The sequence below is a fragment of the Zalophus californianus genome, chromosome 14 (assembly GCF_009762305.2).
Source record: "Zalophus californianus isolate mZalCal1 chromosome 14, mZalCal1.pri.v2, whole genome shotgun sequence".
NCBI classification, from domain to species: domain Eukaryota; kingdom Metazoa; phylum Chordata; class Mammalia; order Carnivora; family Otariidae; genus Zalophus; species Zalophus californianus.
In genome coordinates, this window is record NC_045608.1 from 7,501,240 (window position 1) to 7,517,446 (window position 16,207).

The 16,207-nt window shown below is 45.3% G+C and overlaps 1 protein-coding gene across 6 annotated transcripts in view; it reads right to left on the reverse strand.

The window, feature by feature from the left end:
* Positions 1 to 355: 355 nt before the first annotated feature.
* CFAP251 (cilia and flagella associated protein 251) overlaps positions 356 to 16,207 on the reverse strand; it is a 66,275-nt gene continuing 50,423 nt past the window's right edge. For 5 of the 6 annotated variants that reach the window (XM_035724092.1, XM_035724091.1, XM_035724093.1 and 2 more), the window contains 3 exons: positions 3,264 to 3,492; positions 2,404 to 2,505; positions 356 to 852 (listed from right to left, as the gene is read on the reverse strand). In XM_035724092.1, the coding sequence (XP_035579985.1) occupies positions 716 to 852; positions 2,404 to 2,505; positions 3,264 to 3,492 (468 nt within the window). In that variant the 3' untranslated portion in view covers positions 356 to 715. Of the gene's footprint in view, positions 853 to 2,403; positions 2,713 to 3,263; positions 3,493 to 16,207 lie in introns of all 6 variants that reach the window. The other variant, XR_004819629.1, reaches the window with a different exon arrangement.

The following is a 16,207-nucleotide window of genomic DNA, read 5'->3' on the forward strand; positions in this document are numbered from 1 at the left end:
GGGGAGGGGGAGGCTCACAGACTCTAGTCGCTGAGTTCGGCCCTCTGTGGGGCTGGCCAGGTGGTTTCTGGTCCAGGTGCAAGGCACACAGGGCCCCAGGGGTGCCTTTTTGCATTTTCTCTGGCAGTTGCCGCCGGGGTTAAGCATGGCCAGTGATGCTCTTCATAACGACCACACACAACTGCTTAGGTGTTTTGCTGATGAGAAGCCACGAGCAGGGACTCTCAGGAGCCCAGAGCACCCAGCTCCCCCCTCCCCCTGAGTCAAACCTCAGGCAGGGGTGATCCACATGAGGTCAAGCGTCCAGGTGGCACTTGAGGGGCAGGGAATAAGGCCACACGTGTCCCTAGGAAGGCCTGCTGCAGGTGGAGGCCCTCTCTGCCCCCAGGACCAGCCCACCTCCAGGTCCTTTTCAACGCCGCTCTGGTAGCACTGCCTTAGATTAGGCAGAGAGACGGGCCAGGATACCCAGCCACCACGTACATCCAGCTACCATGTGTTTCTTGCCTCCACCCACTTTCTTATTTCAGAAACAGTGGAATGTCCAACTTTGTGAATTCCATTGCTTAGCCGAAATTTGCTTTTAATGTCTAAATGTTCCAAAGATTAGAGTGGGGGCAGGGACATGCAGGGAAATGCAGGGAAAGCAGTGCCTCTTGGAAAAGAAAAAAAAAAAGAAAGAAAAAAACCCCGCACACACAAAGTCCTTTGTGTTTCAAACATTCCGTACAACTTCACTGACCGTAGGATCTTGTCTGAAATCTTGTGAAATGGTTAGGCCAAGAATGTCTGTCGTGAATATTTCTGCAGTGATTTCGTCTGGAAGTTCTTCTTCAAAGCAGATTTCTGAACCTAGCCAAACAAGAAAAGAAAACAAATGCCTTCATAACGATTAGGTTTCTAACTAAGAAGCGTTTTCCAAAAAATACAAGGAACGGATGCTAAACAAAAGTGAGAGGTGCTTTGTGCTACAGCTTGGCTGGGAGTCCTTAAAAACCCCTGGGTGGAAATTGGCTGAAATCCCTTCTTTACGGTTTGGAGCTTGTTACCAAATCTCTGTGAACTTCACTGGAAAGCCTTAACCACATGGTATGGTTGATTTATGTGCAACACTTGGGAGCGTTACATTCTGAGGTCCCGAGTACACAAGGAATGGGGTAGGGGAGTTTGCAGGCTGGAAATGATCCACCAGAAACTGGAGTCTAGAACTGTCTGAGTTCAGAAACCCTGTTTAATGTGAAACTGGGGATGAACAATGAAAGCAGAGGGAGGGGGCGCCTGGGGGGCTCAGTTGGTTAAGCGTCTGCCTTCAGCTCGGGTCACGATCCCAGGGGCCTGGGATCGAGCCCCGCTTTGGGCTCCCTGTTCAGTGGGGAGTCTGCTTCTCTCTCTCTGCCTCTCTCCCTGCTTGTGCTCTCTGTCAAATAAATAAATAAAATCTTAAAAAAAAAAAAAGGAAAATAGCCACCTCCAGCTATCTGAAGCCTTCATGGGGTTGCTTTACAAAAGAAAGCAAGCAAGCAAGCAGAGGGAGAATGAAGTCTGGTGAGGGGTCAGTAATGGTGGCAGGCTTTCACCACTGCGGGGCATTGGGCAGCGTCTGGGGCTTGGCAGTGGAGACACCCCTGCAGGCCCGGGAAAGCTGTTTATTTGTTTTTTTAATTTTTAAAAAATATTTTATGTATTTATTTCCGAGAGAGAGCGAGAGCACAAGCAGGGAGAGGGGCAGAGGGAAGAGGGAGAAGCAGACTCTCCGCTGAACAGGGAGCCCGACGCGCGGGGCCCAATCCCCAGGACCCTGGGATCATGACCCAAGCCGAAGGCAGACGCTTAACCAACTGAGCCACACATGCGCCCCTCGAGAGAGCTGTTTAGACTGGTTTCTCGGAACTTAAAATTCACAAGGCCCATTTTCCTCCCTCCAGTGGACTAAAGAGGGAGGTGGGCAATCCTCCGGCAGGAGAGGAGAGGAGGAGCGGCTTTAGGAACTTTCAAACACTAGCAGCTCAAAGCCGGGCTTGTGCTTCTTCACTGCCCTGTCCTTACTCGAGTCTCTCAACAATGCCTCTCCCGAGACACCTTCCAAGCTGTATGTTCTCTCCTAGTGGTCATGCAGCCCAGCCGCAAAGGTGGGGACCGGGTCCGGGTAATAAAGGGAACAGAAAAGCAGAAGGCACAAAGGACGGACGGCACATGGTAACAAACGTTTTCATCTCTCAGATACGACCACGGCTCGCTGGTCCTTTCATAACTTATTCATGTTGGGTCCCCAGCACACTTGCTTTGTTGTGTGCGCGGTATTAAGGAGAGCGGCCTGCACCAGTCAAGGGAAATAAACGCACCTAGGTCTCCAACAAATGAGTGAGCCGCGGCGGCATGCCCACACAGAGCCAGCCCCAGTACCTTTGACAGAGGAGGCCGCTGGCTCAGATCTCCACCCCTCAGGATTCAGTCCAAACAGGGTAGCAAAGCAGTCGCCCATCTCCTCTTTGGTCATGTGCTCACCTGAATATCGTGAAGGGAAGAGTGTCCATTCAGCTCTTGGGACGACACATCATGTCAGAGCTTAGCATCATCGTTCCAAGGTCTTAAAGAGAATTATCCCGCGATTTCCTTTTCTTGAGACACAAAAACAATCTACGGGGTCCCGTGTCACTGTCACAAATCCTTCCCCATATGGGGGTTAAGAATGGTGCTCCTAGGAGGGGAAAGCTGTCGGGGTGTGTGCGGAGAAATAAGACAACTTTCTGATAGAAAGTGCACTTGGCTTCAGTTCACCTTCCCTGACGCTAGAACCACCGGTTTGACCAAGAGCAATCGTTGTCCAGGGAGAAAAGCCTACCTGACTTCCTCACATACAATAATGAGGGAAACAGTAGGTAAAAATTGGGAAATTTTACTTTGGTGTGGTTTTACCTCACCCTTGCATCCCAATGTCATAACAGCCCAGTGAGACTGTGGGCTAGCACTTTCACCCTCCTTTTACAAGTGAGGACACTGAATCTGACAGGGGTTCAGCAAGTTGGGACATAAATCACATTCTTAGGGACCCAGGATGGCACCCTTCCTGTCACCCCCTGTTTACCAGCTCTGCGGATCAGCAGGTGGCATCCCTCATGGTTGAAGCCATGGTTTCTGGGGAAGCAGAACCCCCCACACACCGTCGATTAAAGATGCCAGGGGGTCTGCCTCCCCAAAAACAGCTCAGCTCCAGTGGCAACAGCCCAATGATGTGACAAGATACTCCCTATTTATGGATTTACCTTTCGTTAGAAGCAGTTTCAGGAAATCTTCTCTTCGTATGGCCTTCTTTCCTTTTGAATTGGTAAAACCAAGAACATCAAAGCTCTGCTGGATGCCACTCATGGTGTTACCGAAAGGTGGTCTGTGATTGAGGTAAACTTTGAAGAAATCCGGTAAGTTGATTTTGTCAATTAGCTTTCCAGTGTCCACATACTCACTAAATCTGATTTCGTTAAACATATCTTCAATCTAGGGAAGAGGTTATTAAAAAAAAAAAAAAAAGACCACAGTAAGCATGAGAGACACTTTCGGGGCACCTGGGTGGCTCAGTCTCAGTCGGTGGAGTGTCCAACTCTTGGTTTTGGTTCGGGTCGTGATCTCAGGGTCGTGAGATCGAGCGCTGTGGTGGGCTCCATGCTCAGCAGGGAGTGAGTCTGCTTGTCCCTCTCCCTCCCCCTCTGCCCCTCCTCTGCTCTCTCTCTCTAAAATAAATAAATAACATTTTTTTTAAAGGAAGGAAAGACATTTTGATATACTTCTAAAAATTGGATAGTAACAGACAAATGTTTACAGTTAGCTGAAAACCTGTCTGTTGAGGGTTGCTTATATCCCCCAAGGAAGAGATGTGGATGTCCTCAGCCCCAGGACCTCAGAATGTGACCTTATTTAGAAATAGGGCCATGGCAGACGTAATTAGTTAAGATGAGATCATACTGGAGTGGGATGGGCCTTTAATCCATTGTGAATGGTGTCCTTATAGGAGGAGGGGAGAGACACACAGGGAAGGGACCGCCATGTGATGACAGAGGCAGGGAGAGGAGCAATGCAGTTCAAGCCCAGGACTGCTGGTGGCCACCAGAAGCTGGAGGAGGCAAGGAAGAAGGAAGGATTCTCCCCTATACGTTTTGCAGAGAGCACGGCCCTGCTGACAACTGGATTTATCCTGTGAGAGGGTACATGTCTGTTGTTTGAAGCCACGCAGTGTGTGATGCTTTGTTACAGCAACCCTAAGACAACGGCCAGTTTTCCAATACTATCAGCACTGCTACATTATTACCACCTATTACCTACCCATCTCATAGTGCATCGACTACTTCCTTGCATTGTCAAGCAGAGGTTAGTTTCATTTAGAAGGCAGAATCCTCACAAACTTGGAAATTAGAAGAATAAGTAATAATTCCATGTGAAACTCAAATATAGGGCCAAGGGCCTAGTAAATTTCAATTAACTGCACCATGATTCTTTTCTTCTTTTTTTTTTCTTTTCCATTTTCAATGTGTACTATTTTATATATATAAATATATATATATATATAAAATAGTACATGTAACTTATGGGGTTTAATTAAAAAATGAACACCTGTGAAGCCATCATTCATTGAAAAGATCAACCAAACTGATAAAAAATCTTTAGCTAGAATAACCAAGAGAAAAAAAGAGAGAAAAGATCAAATTACTAAAGTTGGGACTGAAAGAGGGGACGCCAGTACCAACTTTTCAGAAATAAAAAGGAGGGCAGCTCTTTCTGCCCACAGGTCTTGTCCTCATGTTTTAATAAAACCACCTTTTTGCACCAAATAAATAAATAAGTATGAACAACAAGTCAACAAGATAACTTAGATGAAATGAACACATTCCTAGAAACAAATGACAAAAACTGACTCAAGAAGAAATAGAAAATCTGAATAGACCTATAACGAGTGAAGAGATTGAATTAGTAGTTTTAAAAACTTCCACAAAGAGGAGCACCTGGCTGGCTCAGTCAGCAGAGCATGCGACTCTTGATCTCGGGGTTGTGAGTTGAGCCCCATGTTGGGTGTAGAGATTACTTAAAAAAAAAAAAACTTAAAAAAAAAAAAAAACTTCCACAAAGAAAAGCCAAAGACCAGATGGCTTCACTGGTGAATTCTACCAAATACTTAAAAAATACCAATTCTCCACAAACTCTCCCAAAAAAACAGAAGAAAAGGGAACACTTCCCAATTCTTTCTTGGAGGACTGCTTTCTGGTTTGGAAATTCATTATGCATTTTCCAAATTTTCTAGAATGAGAAAAGGGTGCTGACCTGTCTATGGATTCAAAAGGAAATGTGATGCCAGTTAATGCAGGTCTCCACATGGGTCTCCTTAGGGAACCGCCAGAATGCAAGAAAGGGAGAAATACAAAAACAAACAAAACCCCTCCTCATTGCCATCCACCACACTCTGTGCAGTATTTTTGTACTATGCACGCTGCAGTCAGCTGAAATTCAGAAACCTGAGCTACACCTGGCAAAGGGCTAGAAATGAGTAATTTATTTTAATATCTGCATTTTAAACTGATATGCTTCCTAATAAATTGTGGGGCTTGGAATTTTACAAAAAGAGAGAATAAGAGCCACAGAAAAGTAGGAAATATTTTTCCCCCAGAACATGAACTCTGCTTTGGTCTGTAGGAATAAATCAGGAATTGAATCTGTATTTGTGCACATTTATCAATAGGCAACCAATTTCTCCCTCTCCACTAAATTTCAGAGAACAAAAATCGGGAAGAGCGTCCGTTTGAAGCTACACTAAATATCAGCTTGTCTGGGGCATTCTAGTGTCTTGGTCTGGCCCCACATATCAAGAAGAAAATAAAAGTCTCTTGCAGTCCAACCATCCAACCGTAATTTCTGTGAAAGATTTGACGAACTTTCTTTCCATTTCCCCACCCCATGCATACAAAATATATATGTATATGTTTTGCAAAACTCTTATCATGTATGTATATAATTTTGTATCCTGTTTTTTTTTCCCTTTAACACGTATCTTAGTAATCACCTAGTATTTTCTTTTTTTTTTAATCACCTAGTATTTTCAAAGAAGCCATATATTTTCAATGTAACATTCTAGGAATGGTCTTTAGACATAACATCATTGGTTACAGAATCGAATGAACTTTAATTGATACTATATAAGTACCTTTAAGTGGTAACATTTTCATGTAGAGCATTTATTGAGTTATATTATGTACAACTGAGAGTTAAATTATGTGTAATTTTATGTATAAATAAAACACTATCCAGTATCATATTATTTACATTTTGTACTATATTAATTATAATTGTATTATAAACATGTGCTACTATTTACTATGAGCCAGTAGAGACTAGGGCTAAAAGTATGATCATTGATGATAGACCTAGGTTCAAATCCTGACTCTCCCATTTTCTATCTGAACTTCTCAATTTCCTCATCTTGAAAAAAGGGGTAACGGGAGTTTTGAAGTTTACTGCGACAATGTATTTAAGGTGGTAAACATTAATGCCTAACACACGGTAAGCTCTCAAAAAGCAGTAAATACTCTTGGGATTATTATACTTCCTATACCTTTGCTAATTACGATATATGTAATTATAATATAAATTGTAAAGTATATTTATAACTTATAATTACATAAATAATACACATGATATATATAAATTATAAATGTAACACATGATTTAACTCAATTTAGAAATAGAAGACTAAACCCAAAGATAAGAAAAAGGAACTCAAAAGTGGGAGTTACTCATACCCAGAGTGTTCCAGAGATCTCAGTGAACATTCTCAGCACAAACCACTGAGCAGGTGATTCACCTCTTACTCTCTTCTCCCGTGCGACTGATCAAGAATCACTGCTCAGAAAGCATAGAGCTGGCAGTGTTGGCATCATTGACATTTTTTTCCCGAGCCTCCTTTGCAAGCGTTAGTTGAAAAGGCAGATTTTGCTACATGTCTAAACAAAGTTCACGCTTGGGAGAGGAGCCTTGGAGACAGAATGGAACGCTCCGAGCCTTCCCCATGCCCCAGTGTGAAGCCGACTCCGGAGGAGCGGGGGCTCCCATTGCCCTGCCCAGAGCGCTCTGCTTGGCTTCAGCCCTGCCTTTATTGGCATTCTCACACTGGCCCTTCCTCTGCTAAGGCTGGGCTTCATTTGATGCACTTGAGGAGCTTTGGACATTGAGCCCCATTCCCAGAGATCCTGATTTCATTCATCTGGGGTGGAGTATGAGCAGTCATATTTTTTAAAAGTTCCTCAGGGGATCTGAACGTACGGCCAGGGTTGAGAAGCATGGCTTCAAGGCAGGGGTTCTCAAGCTTTGTCAGCGGGTCAACATGACCGGGAGGGCTTATTAAAACAGACTGCCGGTCCCACCCCCAGAGTTTCTGATTCAGTGAGTCGGGGGGAGGGCGGGCCGAGATTCTGCCTTTCTTAACAAGTCCCCAAGTGATGCCAATACTGCTGGCTTGGGGGAGCCACCTCTTTGAGAACAACTGCTCTTAGACCACAGAGCTTCGGCAGAGGGGATACTTATTCCAAAAAGAATCGGGACCAGGCTTGGGATGTTCAGTAGAAAGGCGCGTTGTAGCGGCCCAGAGAAGGAAGAAAGGAAACAAAACAAAGCAAAGCACACAATGCAGCCACAAGGGAGGTCATGGGAGAATTCTTCTTAAAATATACAAAAGGCTTATTTAGAATAACCACTTGCTACCCTAGTTCATTTAGTTCAGTTTACTAGCGGTTACCGAACATTTGGTTTCATGCTAGGTGAATGGAAGGCAAGTCACTTACTGATGACAAGAACAGCCCTGCACTCTAGGACTTTTCAGTCAGCAAATATTTATTAAACACCTGCTAGGTGCCAAGCCCTGGTCTGGGCCCTGTGAAGAGACAACGTACACGGAGAGAGTGAACCGAAAGGAAGGTTCTGTCACTGTGGTTTGGTTCTCAGCCCTGGCTGCCCTCGAAGAACCCTTGGGGGGCTTTCATCACTATCCTTGCCCAGGCTCCACCCCTAGATTCAACTGCTTTAGGAGGGCGGGCCCAAGAATCAGTACTTTCTAAAGTGCCCTCGAGTGGCTTAATCTGTTTGGATACCGTGGCTCTCAGATTCAGTGCCAAAGGCAGGCGCTCCACGCCAAGAGCTGGAGGAGCCCTCAGCCAGGTGGGCCTGGGAAGGCTTCAGGGAAGAGGTAGACTGGGAGCACAGCCAGCGAGGACCCAGCCGGTCTATGAGGGGGAACAAGTGGAGCGGGGGCTGCCTGAGAAACTTCCCCAAGCCCCCTCCACATGGCCCGTCACTGTTGTAACCACCGGCGACAGGTGGAGTAGCTTAAAGCACACAAGCTGGTCTCCTGGTTCTCAAGGTCAGAAGTCTGAAACGGGTCTGAAGAGCTAACATCAGGTGTAGGTGAGGCTGCATTCCTTCTGGAAGCTCTAGTGGAGAATCTGCTTGTGTTGCCCTTCCAGGTTCTAGAGGTGCCATTGTCCCTTGGCCCATGGCCCTTCCATCTTCAAAGCCAGCAGCCTCATCCCACACTCTGACGTCTCCTTATCATACCTCCTCCTCCAAACCTCCGGCCTCCCTCTTATAAAGACCCTTGTGATTACACTGGGTCCACCAGATAATCCAGGGTAATCTCCCCATGATTAATTTAATCATACCTGCAAAATCCTTTTGCTACGTAAGGTAGTATACTCACAGGTTACAGGAATTAAGACATAGACACCCTTGGGGGTCATTATTCTGCCTGCCACCCCTTCTGATCCTGTTGAGAAGTCCTGAGGGAGTTCTGGTGGGTTGGGATTCCGTTGAGGCATTGAAGACCTTGTGCTATCGGCAGGTCAGAGGACGCACACTGCTAGTCCAAGAGCTAAGTCTGCTGACATGCTTTGTTTGGTTCGTGTGGTACTTCTAAAATTAGGAGATTTCCTATAGAAATCTAGCTTTCAGACTTCTCTTGAAAATTCAGAGGAGTCTGATGATGATAGTCCTGCATTTCCAGATAGAACTGAGAATAACCAACCCCAGTAGAGAGATATGTTCTCTGGCAGTGACACCACAACATCCAGGCAAGAGGGGCCCCTCTGGCTATCCCCTCCTCAAAGGAGTCTTGGGGCCATAGGAGGTGCCCACTAGATGTCATGCTCTCTATCATAGACCATGCTCTGGGAACCCTGAATCCCAGGACTCCCTCCCCCGAATAACCCAAGCCCACTTCTAGGGCCTGCAAGGGCTCCTCTTGAAGTCATCCTCTGAGAGGAACCCTCACCAGTGGTGTGCCCCTCCCCTCCATGGGCCTGAAGGCTGGCCAAGGAGGGAGTGGCGGCGGGGGGGGTGGAGACAAGGGGTAGTCACTGGCCTGGCTCTCCTCATGCTGCCCATCCAAGTGCGAAACTCCAGGAGCCCCAGAATTTGAAGGAGCCCAAATTAAAGGTAGAACTGTCAAGGTGGGGTATTAATTTTAACAGCTTGTTGCCTTGGTTTAGAAACTTCTACACACTTAGCCACGTGGCACCTGGGCCTCTGCGGGCACTGCTGTGCGGGCCCCGTGACAGAAGAGGGGCCTGTTCCTGGTGGGTTGGGTCCCCTTGCCCAGGATTGCTTTACTTCTGCCTCTGTCATTCACCCCCATAGCAGCAGGAAGCCCCTGATGGCCTGAGCACTGTGGTTCGTAATTACGCTTTCTAACCTCCCTGTGAGGCGGAGAGGAACATAATACATCTGAACTGAGGCCTTCCTCAGTGTATACACAGCCTCCCAGTGCGGGTCGGCTTCTCCTGTGCTAGTTTCATAGGCTTGCAGGCTGGGAGGACTCTCCCTCCTTCTTATGCTTGCCACCCCCCAACGCAGGGTGCCCTCTAGAACGCCCCCTGCAGATGAGGAGCTGGTCTTCACCTGGCGCCCTCTCCTGGGGCCCCGGGCAGCGGAGGAAGGTGCTGAGGAGCAGGTCTCAAGGGCCGGGCAGCCTCCCTGCACAGTCACATCTGGAGCACCCTCCGCTATTTATGCTCGGCTCCATGACTCACAGCTGCTCCTTGCTTCCTCCAGGAACTATATTTGGATGGCGGCTGCCTTTCTCCAGGAGTGGGACATGCCATGCCCGCTGGACGCAGTCACAGGGTCAGGCCAGCCTTGGGGCTCAGCCCCTGTGCTTGCTTTCTCCCTGCTGTCTGGGGTGAGGTTGACCCAGAAATGAGAACACCGCCCGTTCCGAGGCCCTTTACGATGACCTTCCCCCAGGCCCTCATCGGAGCCCCAGTGTCAAACACTTCCAGGCACTCACTCCAGGAAATGGCTTTAAAATCTAAATGGCAAGTCCTCCAGCTTGTCCCAGACCCACAGTCGAGGGTTTGTCAGTCAAGTGCTCACAGCTCTTCAAAGTCCTGCTTCCTTGTAGCTGCACCCAGAAACGTGGGTGAGGGCCTGGTCCAAGTTAAGAAATAGTAAACAGAAACCAATCTGGCAGTTCCTCGAAGTTGGGAGTTATGAGTATGGCAATTCTACCCCTAGGTACGTACGTAGGCCAAGAGAAATTAAAACACAGCTCTACACAAAAACTTGTACACAAATACTCATAGCGGTATTACTCATAATAGCCAAAATGTGGAAACAACCCAAACGTCCATCATTTGATGAATGAAAAAATAAAATGTGGCATATCCACATGAATGAACGGAATATTATTCAGTTATAAAGAGGAAGGATGACTTCAGGACACCTGCACCTTGCAAACATGATGCTCCGAGAGAGAAGACAGTCACAAAAGACCAAATAGTGCATGATTCCATCAATATGAAATGTCCAGAACAGGCAAATCCATAGAGGCAGGAAGGAGACTGGTGGGTTGCCGGGAGCTGGGGGGGGGTGGGGGTGGGGGAGTGGACTACTAAGGGGTCACCGTATTAAGTGCACTAATGGGTGTGGGGTTTCTTTTTAGGGTGATAAACATGCTCTGGGATTAGACAGTGGTGATGGCTGCACAACTCTGTGAACAAACTAAAAGCCATTTCAAATGCATGAATTGTATGGTAGGTGATATATCTCAGTAAAGTTGTCAAAAGAAAGAAAAATAATAGGAGGTGAAACCACGGCACAGGCAAGTACCAAAGCAAATAACACTAGTATTTTAAAAATATTTTATTTATTTATTTGACAGAGAGAGAGGAGAGAGAGAGACAGTGAGAGAGGGAACACAAGCAGGGGGAGTGGGAGAGGGAGAAGCAGATTTCCCACGGAGCAGGGAGCCCGATGAGGGGCTCGATCCCAGGACCCTGGGATCATGACCTGAGCTGAAGGCAGACGCTTAACGACTGAGCCACCCAGGCGCCCCAACACTAGTATTTTTTAAAACACATTTTCTACCCTCACTATGATCTATTCCCGTTATAATCATCAAACCAACAAGATTCATACATGCTTGTTATAAAAAATTAAGCAAAGATATATAAGGAGAGAAGAGATATAAAGAGAAATGCCCTGTAATGCCCCACCCCTCAGCAATCACCAGTGTTCAATGTCGCGACTTTCGGGTTTCTTCCTTGTTCGCACTAAAGCGCACATGTAGAAACAGAACACGGGAAGCCTCACGTCCCCATCTGTAAAATGGAGACTATAGGAAGCATCTCCCTGGCAAGAGGATTAAACACCAGCAGGGTTGGCATAAAACTGGGCGTGCCGTGAGAGCGCCAGAGAGAAGGCCCGGTTGCTGCTGGTGGTGCTCGAGTTATTATGGTACTGTCACCCCCTGCGTTCTTTTTTAGCGGCTGCGTGGCATTTGGGGATTTCTTTCTTTAAATGCATTACAGTGTGAACAACAGAAATCATTTTGTCTTGCCCTGATCTCTCTGCAGGGGGACACACTGCTCACTGGTGTAGGGGCTCTCAGCTGACCAGGAAGGCCTCCCTAAACAGTGGGCCACAGAAATAACTCTGATATTCCTGTTTCAGAGCAAATCCGACATACTGAGGGCTTCTTTTCAAGGTGCAAATCTCCAAATTCCCATGGGGTCTTTATCGGGGCAGACACTGTGCCCATGACCACTGGCTCAGATTTCTCCTCCTTGTATGGGGAAGGCTGCACTGCTTGGCCACGGGCCCTCCATCCCAGCTGGGACCATGGTTTAGCCACAAGATTAGCACAAACGGCTTTGGGAGGATTTGTTTGTTTATCTTTCTGGGTTTTGTTCTAGATACAAAAGCAATGCAAGCCACATGCTTGTAGCTAAGAAAATTAGAATATTACAGAAATGTCTATTATGAGCCCCCCTCCCCATATAACCACAACTATCTTCTAAGGAGGGTGGAAACCACTAAATGGGACATTTTTCATTTAAAGTCCCTCGAGATGGGCTTATATTGCAGGTTTGGAAACAGAAGCTAAGAAGAGCCAAACTACCATGGCTAACACAGGGAGAATGTGGAGTTCCTGGGGGTATGCCAGGAAAGAGGGGGGGGGCAGAGCACTGAGTCCTGCGCGGGATGAAGGCCAGCAAGGAAGCCCCTGTCAGGGTGATCATCAGGACTGGGAGGAAGGTCTAAAAGGAGTTTTAGGTAAATTGCTGTGAAATGCAGTTATGTGTCTCTTTCTGATGATTCCCAAATTTTCAAGAAAGTTGTCTTGCGTGAGTGGGCTTTGTGTTTTTGTGGAAACTGAGGAACGAGCTGAGTGTCAGGTCTGGAATGACATGGGGTAGACAGAGTCTGCACACACACACACAGGAGCCCCCAGGGTAGCCCCAAAACTCTGACTGCCATGGACCAGAGGCCAGGTTCCAGCTGGTACCAGAGACCCCTGCTGATATGGGGTTACAGGTACAAAGTAGGAAGTAAAAAGTTCTCCCAATCCCACCATTCAGAAGTCAATGTCGTTAAGCATTTGGGGCCTGGTCTTTCAGACTTTTGCTAGGCATGTATGAGTACCTAAATTATTATGAATGAAACGAGCTCATGCTTTACATCTTGTTTTGCAACTTGTCCCTTTCCCTTTAATAACAAAACCTCTACATGCTTTTTGAGTCAAGAAACGTTGGCCAATTTCACTTTTTAATGACTACTAAGTGGAGGTGTGCCTTATTTTATTTATCCCATCTCTTATCAACAGACATTAGGGTTGTTTTCATTTTTCATTATCTGGAAAATATGCTGCAGTAATTGTCCTTTCCATATGCACATCATGGTACACTTGTGTGAGTTTTTCTGTAGGGCATACTCCTAAAAGTACATTTGGTGGGCCCAAAGATATGCACATGTAAAAGTTAAGTGATGGGGCACCTGGGTGATCAGTTGTTAAGTGTCTGAGGTCATGGTCATGACCCCAGTCCTGGGATCGAGCCCCTCGTCGGCTCCCTGCTCAGTGGGGAGTCTGCTTCTCTCTCTCCCTCTGCCTGCCTTTTCCCCTGCTTGGGCTTTCTCTCTGTGTCAAATAAATAAATAGAAACTTTGCCAAAAAGTTTTTTTAAAAAAATTAAGTGATTGTTTATTCCTCTCTAAATATTCCTAAATAACACTAAAGTTCCTGAATCTATCAAAAACTTTAGGGCTACTATTAATTACTGTGAGATCAAATAATAATGTCAGAGATTCTACTTTCCTTGTTGTCTTTGTGCCAGATATGACCAAAGACCATCATTCATTCATTCATTCATTCACTCATCTGACCAACATTTGCTGAGTGTCCATTATGTGAGCACTTGCCAGGCCAACCATACCCTCTGCTTACATTTATAGAACTAAGTGGTGACACGACTATTAATTCACCGCAAAAAGCTATCAGGATTAAACAGAGATTGCTCTGCAAGCTAAATAGAAACAATAGCCACAAGTAAGCAGGGAACACATGTGACACACGGGCAATGCCCCAACACGATGCTCCAAAGTCCTGCAGGAAAAGAAAATGATGAAGCTAGAAGACGAAACTTTGTCCTATGTGAACTCAGCTGTAGAAAACCGTGACACAAAGTTTTTGGTTCCTTCTATAACATTACAAACCGTGCACTCTTTCATTTGAAAAAATGAAGATCTGTAAGAAGGTAGGCCCTCCCTGACCACACTTTGGCTGTTATGCCCAAGTTCAGTGTTCTGCAAGGAATGGGAAGGGTTAGGAATTCTTCAGGGGGCTATATTCTTGTATAATTTGGCTTCAATTTACCACACTGACTAGATTCAAATCCCCTAGGCAGTTAAAATGACGTAAGAGAAATATAAATAATGTACAGCCTGGGTGGCAGGGGCACTGGTTTGAATCTCTGTGACTGGTCTTTTATGTAACCAAGGGTTGAAGGACTCTATTAGCTCCACGTCCTTCTTCATGCAGCTTCTTGGGGGCAGGGAACAGCTGCATCTTAATAGGAAATGTTTCATTAACCACGACAAAGCCTGGATTTAAAAGTTTCAAAGCCCCGAAAACATATTTATTGAAATCCCTACAAATCCGTTGTGAAAACCAGAGACCAAAAAGTTTTCCCTGTGCAGCATCGGATAGAAACTGACTCATCAACTTGTGAAGTCTGCACACCGATGTGGCCACATCTGGGTCAGGGGCCTTCGGAAACATCTCCAAAGAGATGAGCGTGTTTTTTTAGGTGGACTGAAAAACCCTGGAGCCAAGGGATTTATGAAGACCTTCCAGGAGGGCACTGAAACTCTCCTTTGTAACAGTGAGGAGAGATGTCTCCCACAGCCAGTGAAAACCTTACAATCGCCATTTTAATTTCTTTTTGTTTGCAACTAGGTTCAATGCCACTTTATAACATTCCTGCAGACTAACATTTTTTTTTCTGGGTACATTTTACTCATCAGCAAGACCTGGAGAGGTTGTTGGGTTTTATTACATTTTGCCAATGACTGGGTAACTGAGTATGCCTTCGGGGATTACACGTGCTTGCTTCTATAGGAAGCAGGAAAAGGGTGGTCACTCTGTGCCCACCCTCTGTCTGTAGCACTTCATATGCCAGGCAGTGATGGTCACAGGGGCTAAACACCCAGAATTCCCTTGCCAGCCAAGCAGGACTGCAGAGGAGGACACATTTATATGAGCTTAGCGCTGAAAATCAAGACTCCTGAAGGAGGGGCGCCTGGCTGGCTGTCGGCAGAGCATGTGACTCTTGATCTCAGGGTTGTGAATTCAAGCCCCACACTGGGTGCGCAGCTAAGAAAGAAAGAAAGAAAGAAAGAAAGAAAGAAAGAAAGAAAGAAAGAAAGAAAGAAAGAAAGAAAGAAAAAGAAAGAAAGCAAGAAAGGAAAGGAAGGAAGGAAGGAAGGAAGGAAGGAGGAAGAAAAAAGAAAGAAAGAAAGAAAGAAAGAAAGAAGAGAGAGAGAGAAAGAGAAGAAGAGAAGAAAGAAAGAAAGAAAGAGAAAGAAAGAGAAAGAAAGAAAGAAGAAAGAAGAGAAAGAGAAGAAAGAAAGAAAGAAAGAAGAAGAAGAAGAAAGAGAAAGAAAGAAAAGAAAAGAAAGAAGAAAGAAAGAAAGAAAAGAGAGAGAAGAAAAGAGGAAGAGGAAAGAAAGAAGAAAGAGAGAAGAAAGAAAGAAAGAAAGAAGAAAGAAAGAAAGAGAGAAAGAAAGAAAGGAAGAGAGGAAAGAAAGAAAGAAAGAAAGAGAGAAAGAAAGAAAGAAAGAAAGAGAGAAAGAAAGAAAGAAAGAAGAAGAAAGAAAGAAAGAAAGAGAGAAAGAAGAAAGAAAGAGAAAAGAAAGAGAGAAAGAAAGAAAGAAAGAGAAAGAAAGAGAAAGAAAGAAAGAAAGAGAAGAAAGAAAGAAAGAAAGAGAGAAGAAAGAAGAAAGAAAGAAAGAAAGAAAGAAAGAAGAAAGAAAGAGAGAGAAGAGAGAAAGAAAAAGAGAAGAAAGAAAGAAAGAGAGAGAGAAGAAAGAAAGAAAGAGAGAAGAAAGAAAGAAAGAAAGAAAGAAGAAAGAAAGAAAGAAAGAGAGAAGAAAGAAAGAAAGAAAGAGAGAAAGAAAGAAAGAGAGAGAGAGAAAGAAAGAAAGAAAGAGAGAGAGAAAGAAAAAAAGAAGAAAGAGAGAAGAAAGAAAGAAAGAAAGAAGAAAAAGAAAGAAAGAAAGAGAGAGAGAAGAAAGAAAGAAAGAGAGAAAAGAAGAAAAAGAAAGAAAGAGAGGAGAAGAGAAAGAAAGAAAGAAAGAGAGAAAGAAAAAAGAGAGAAAGAAAGAAAGAGAGAGAAAGAGAGAAAGA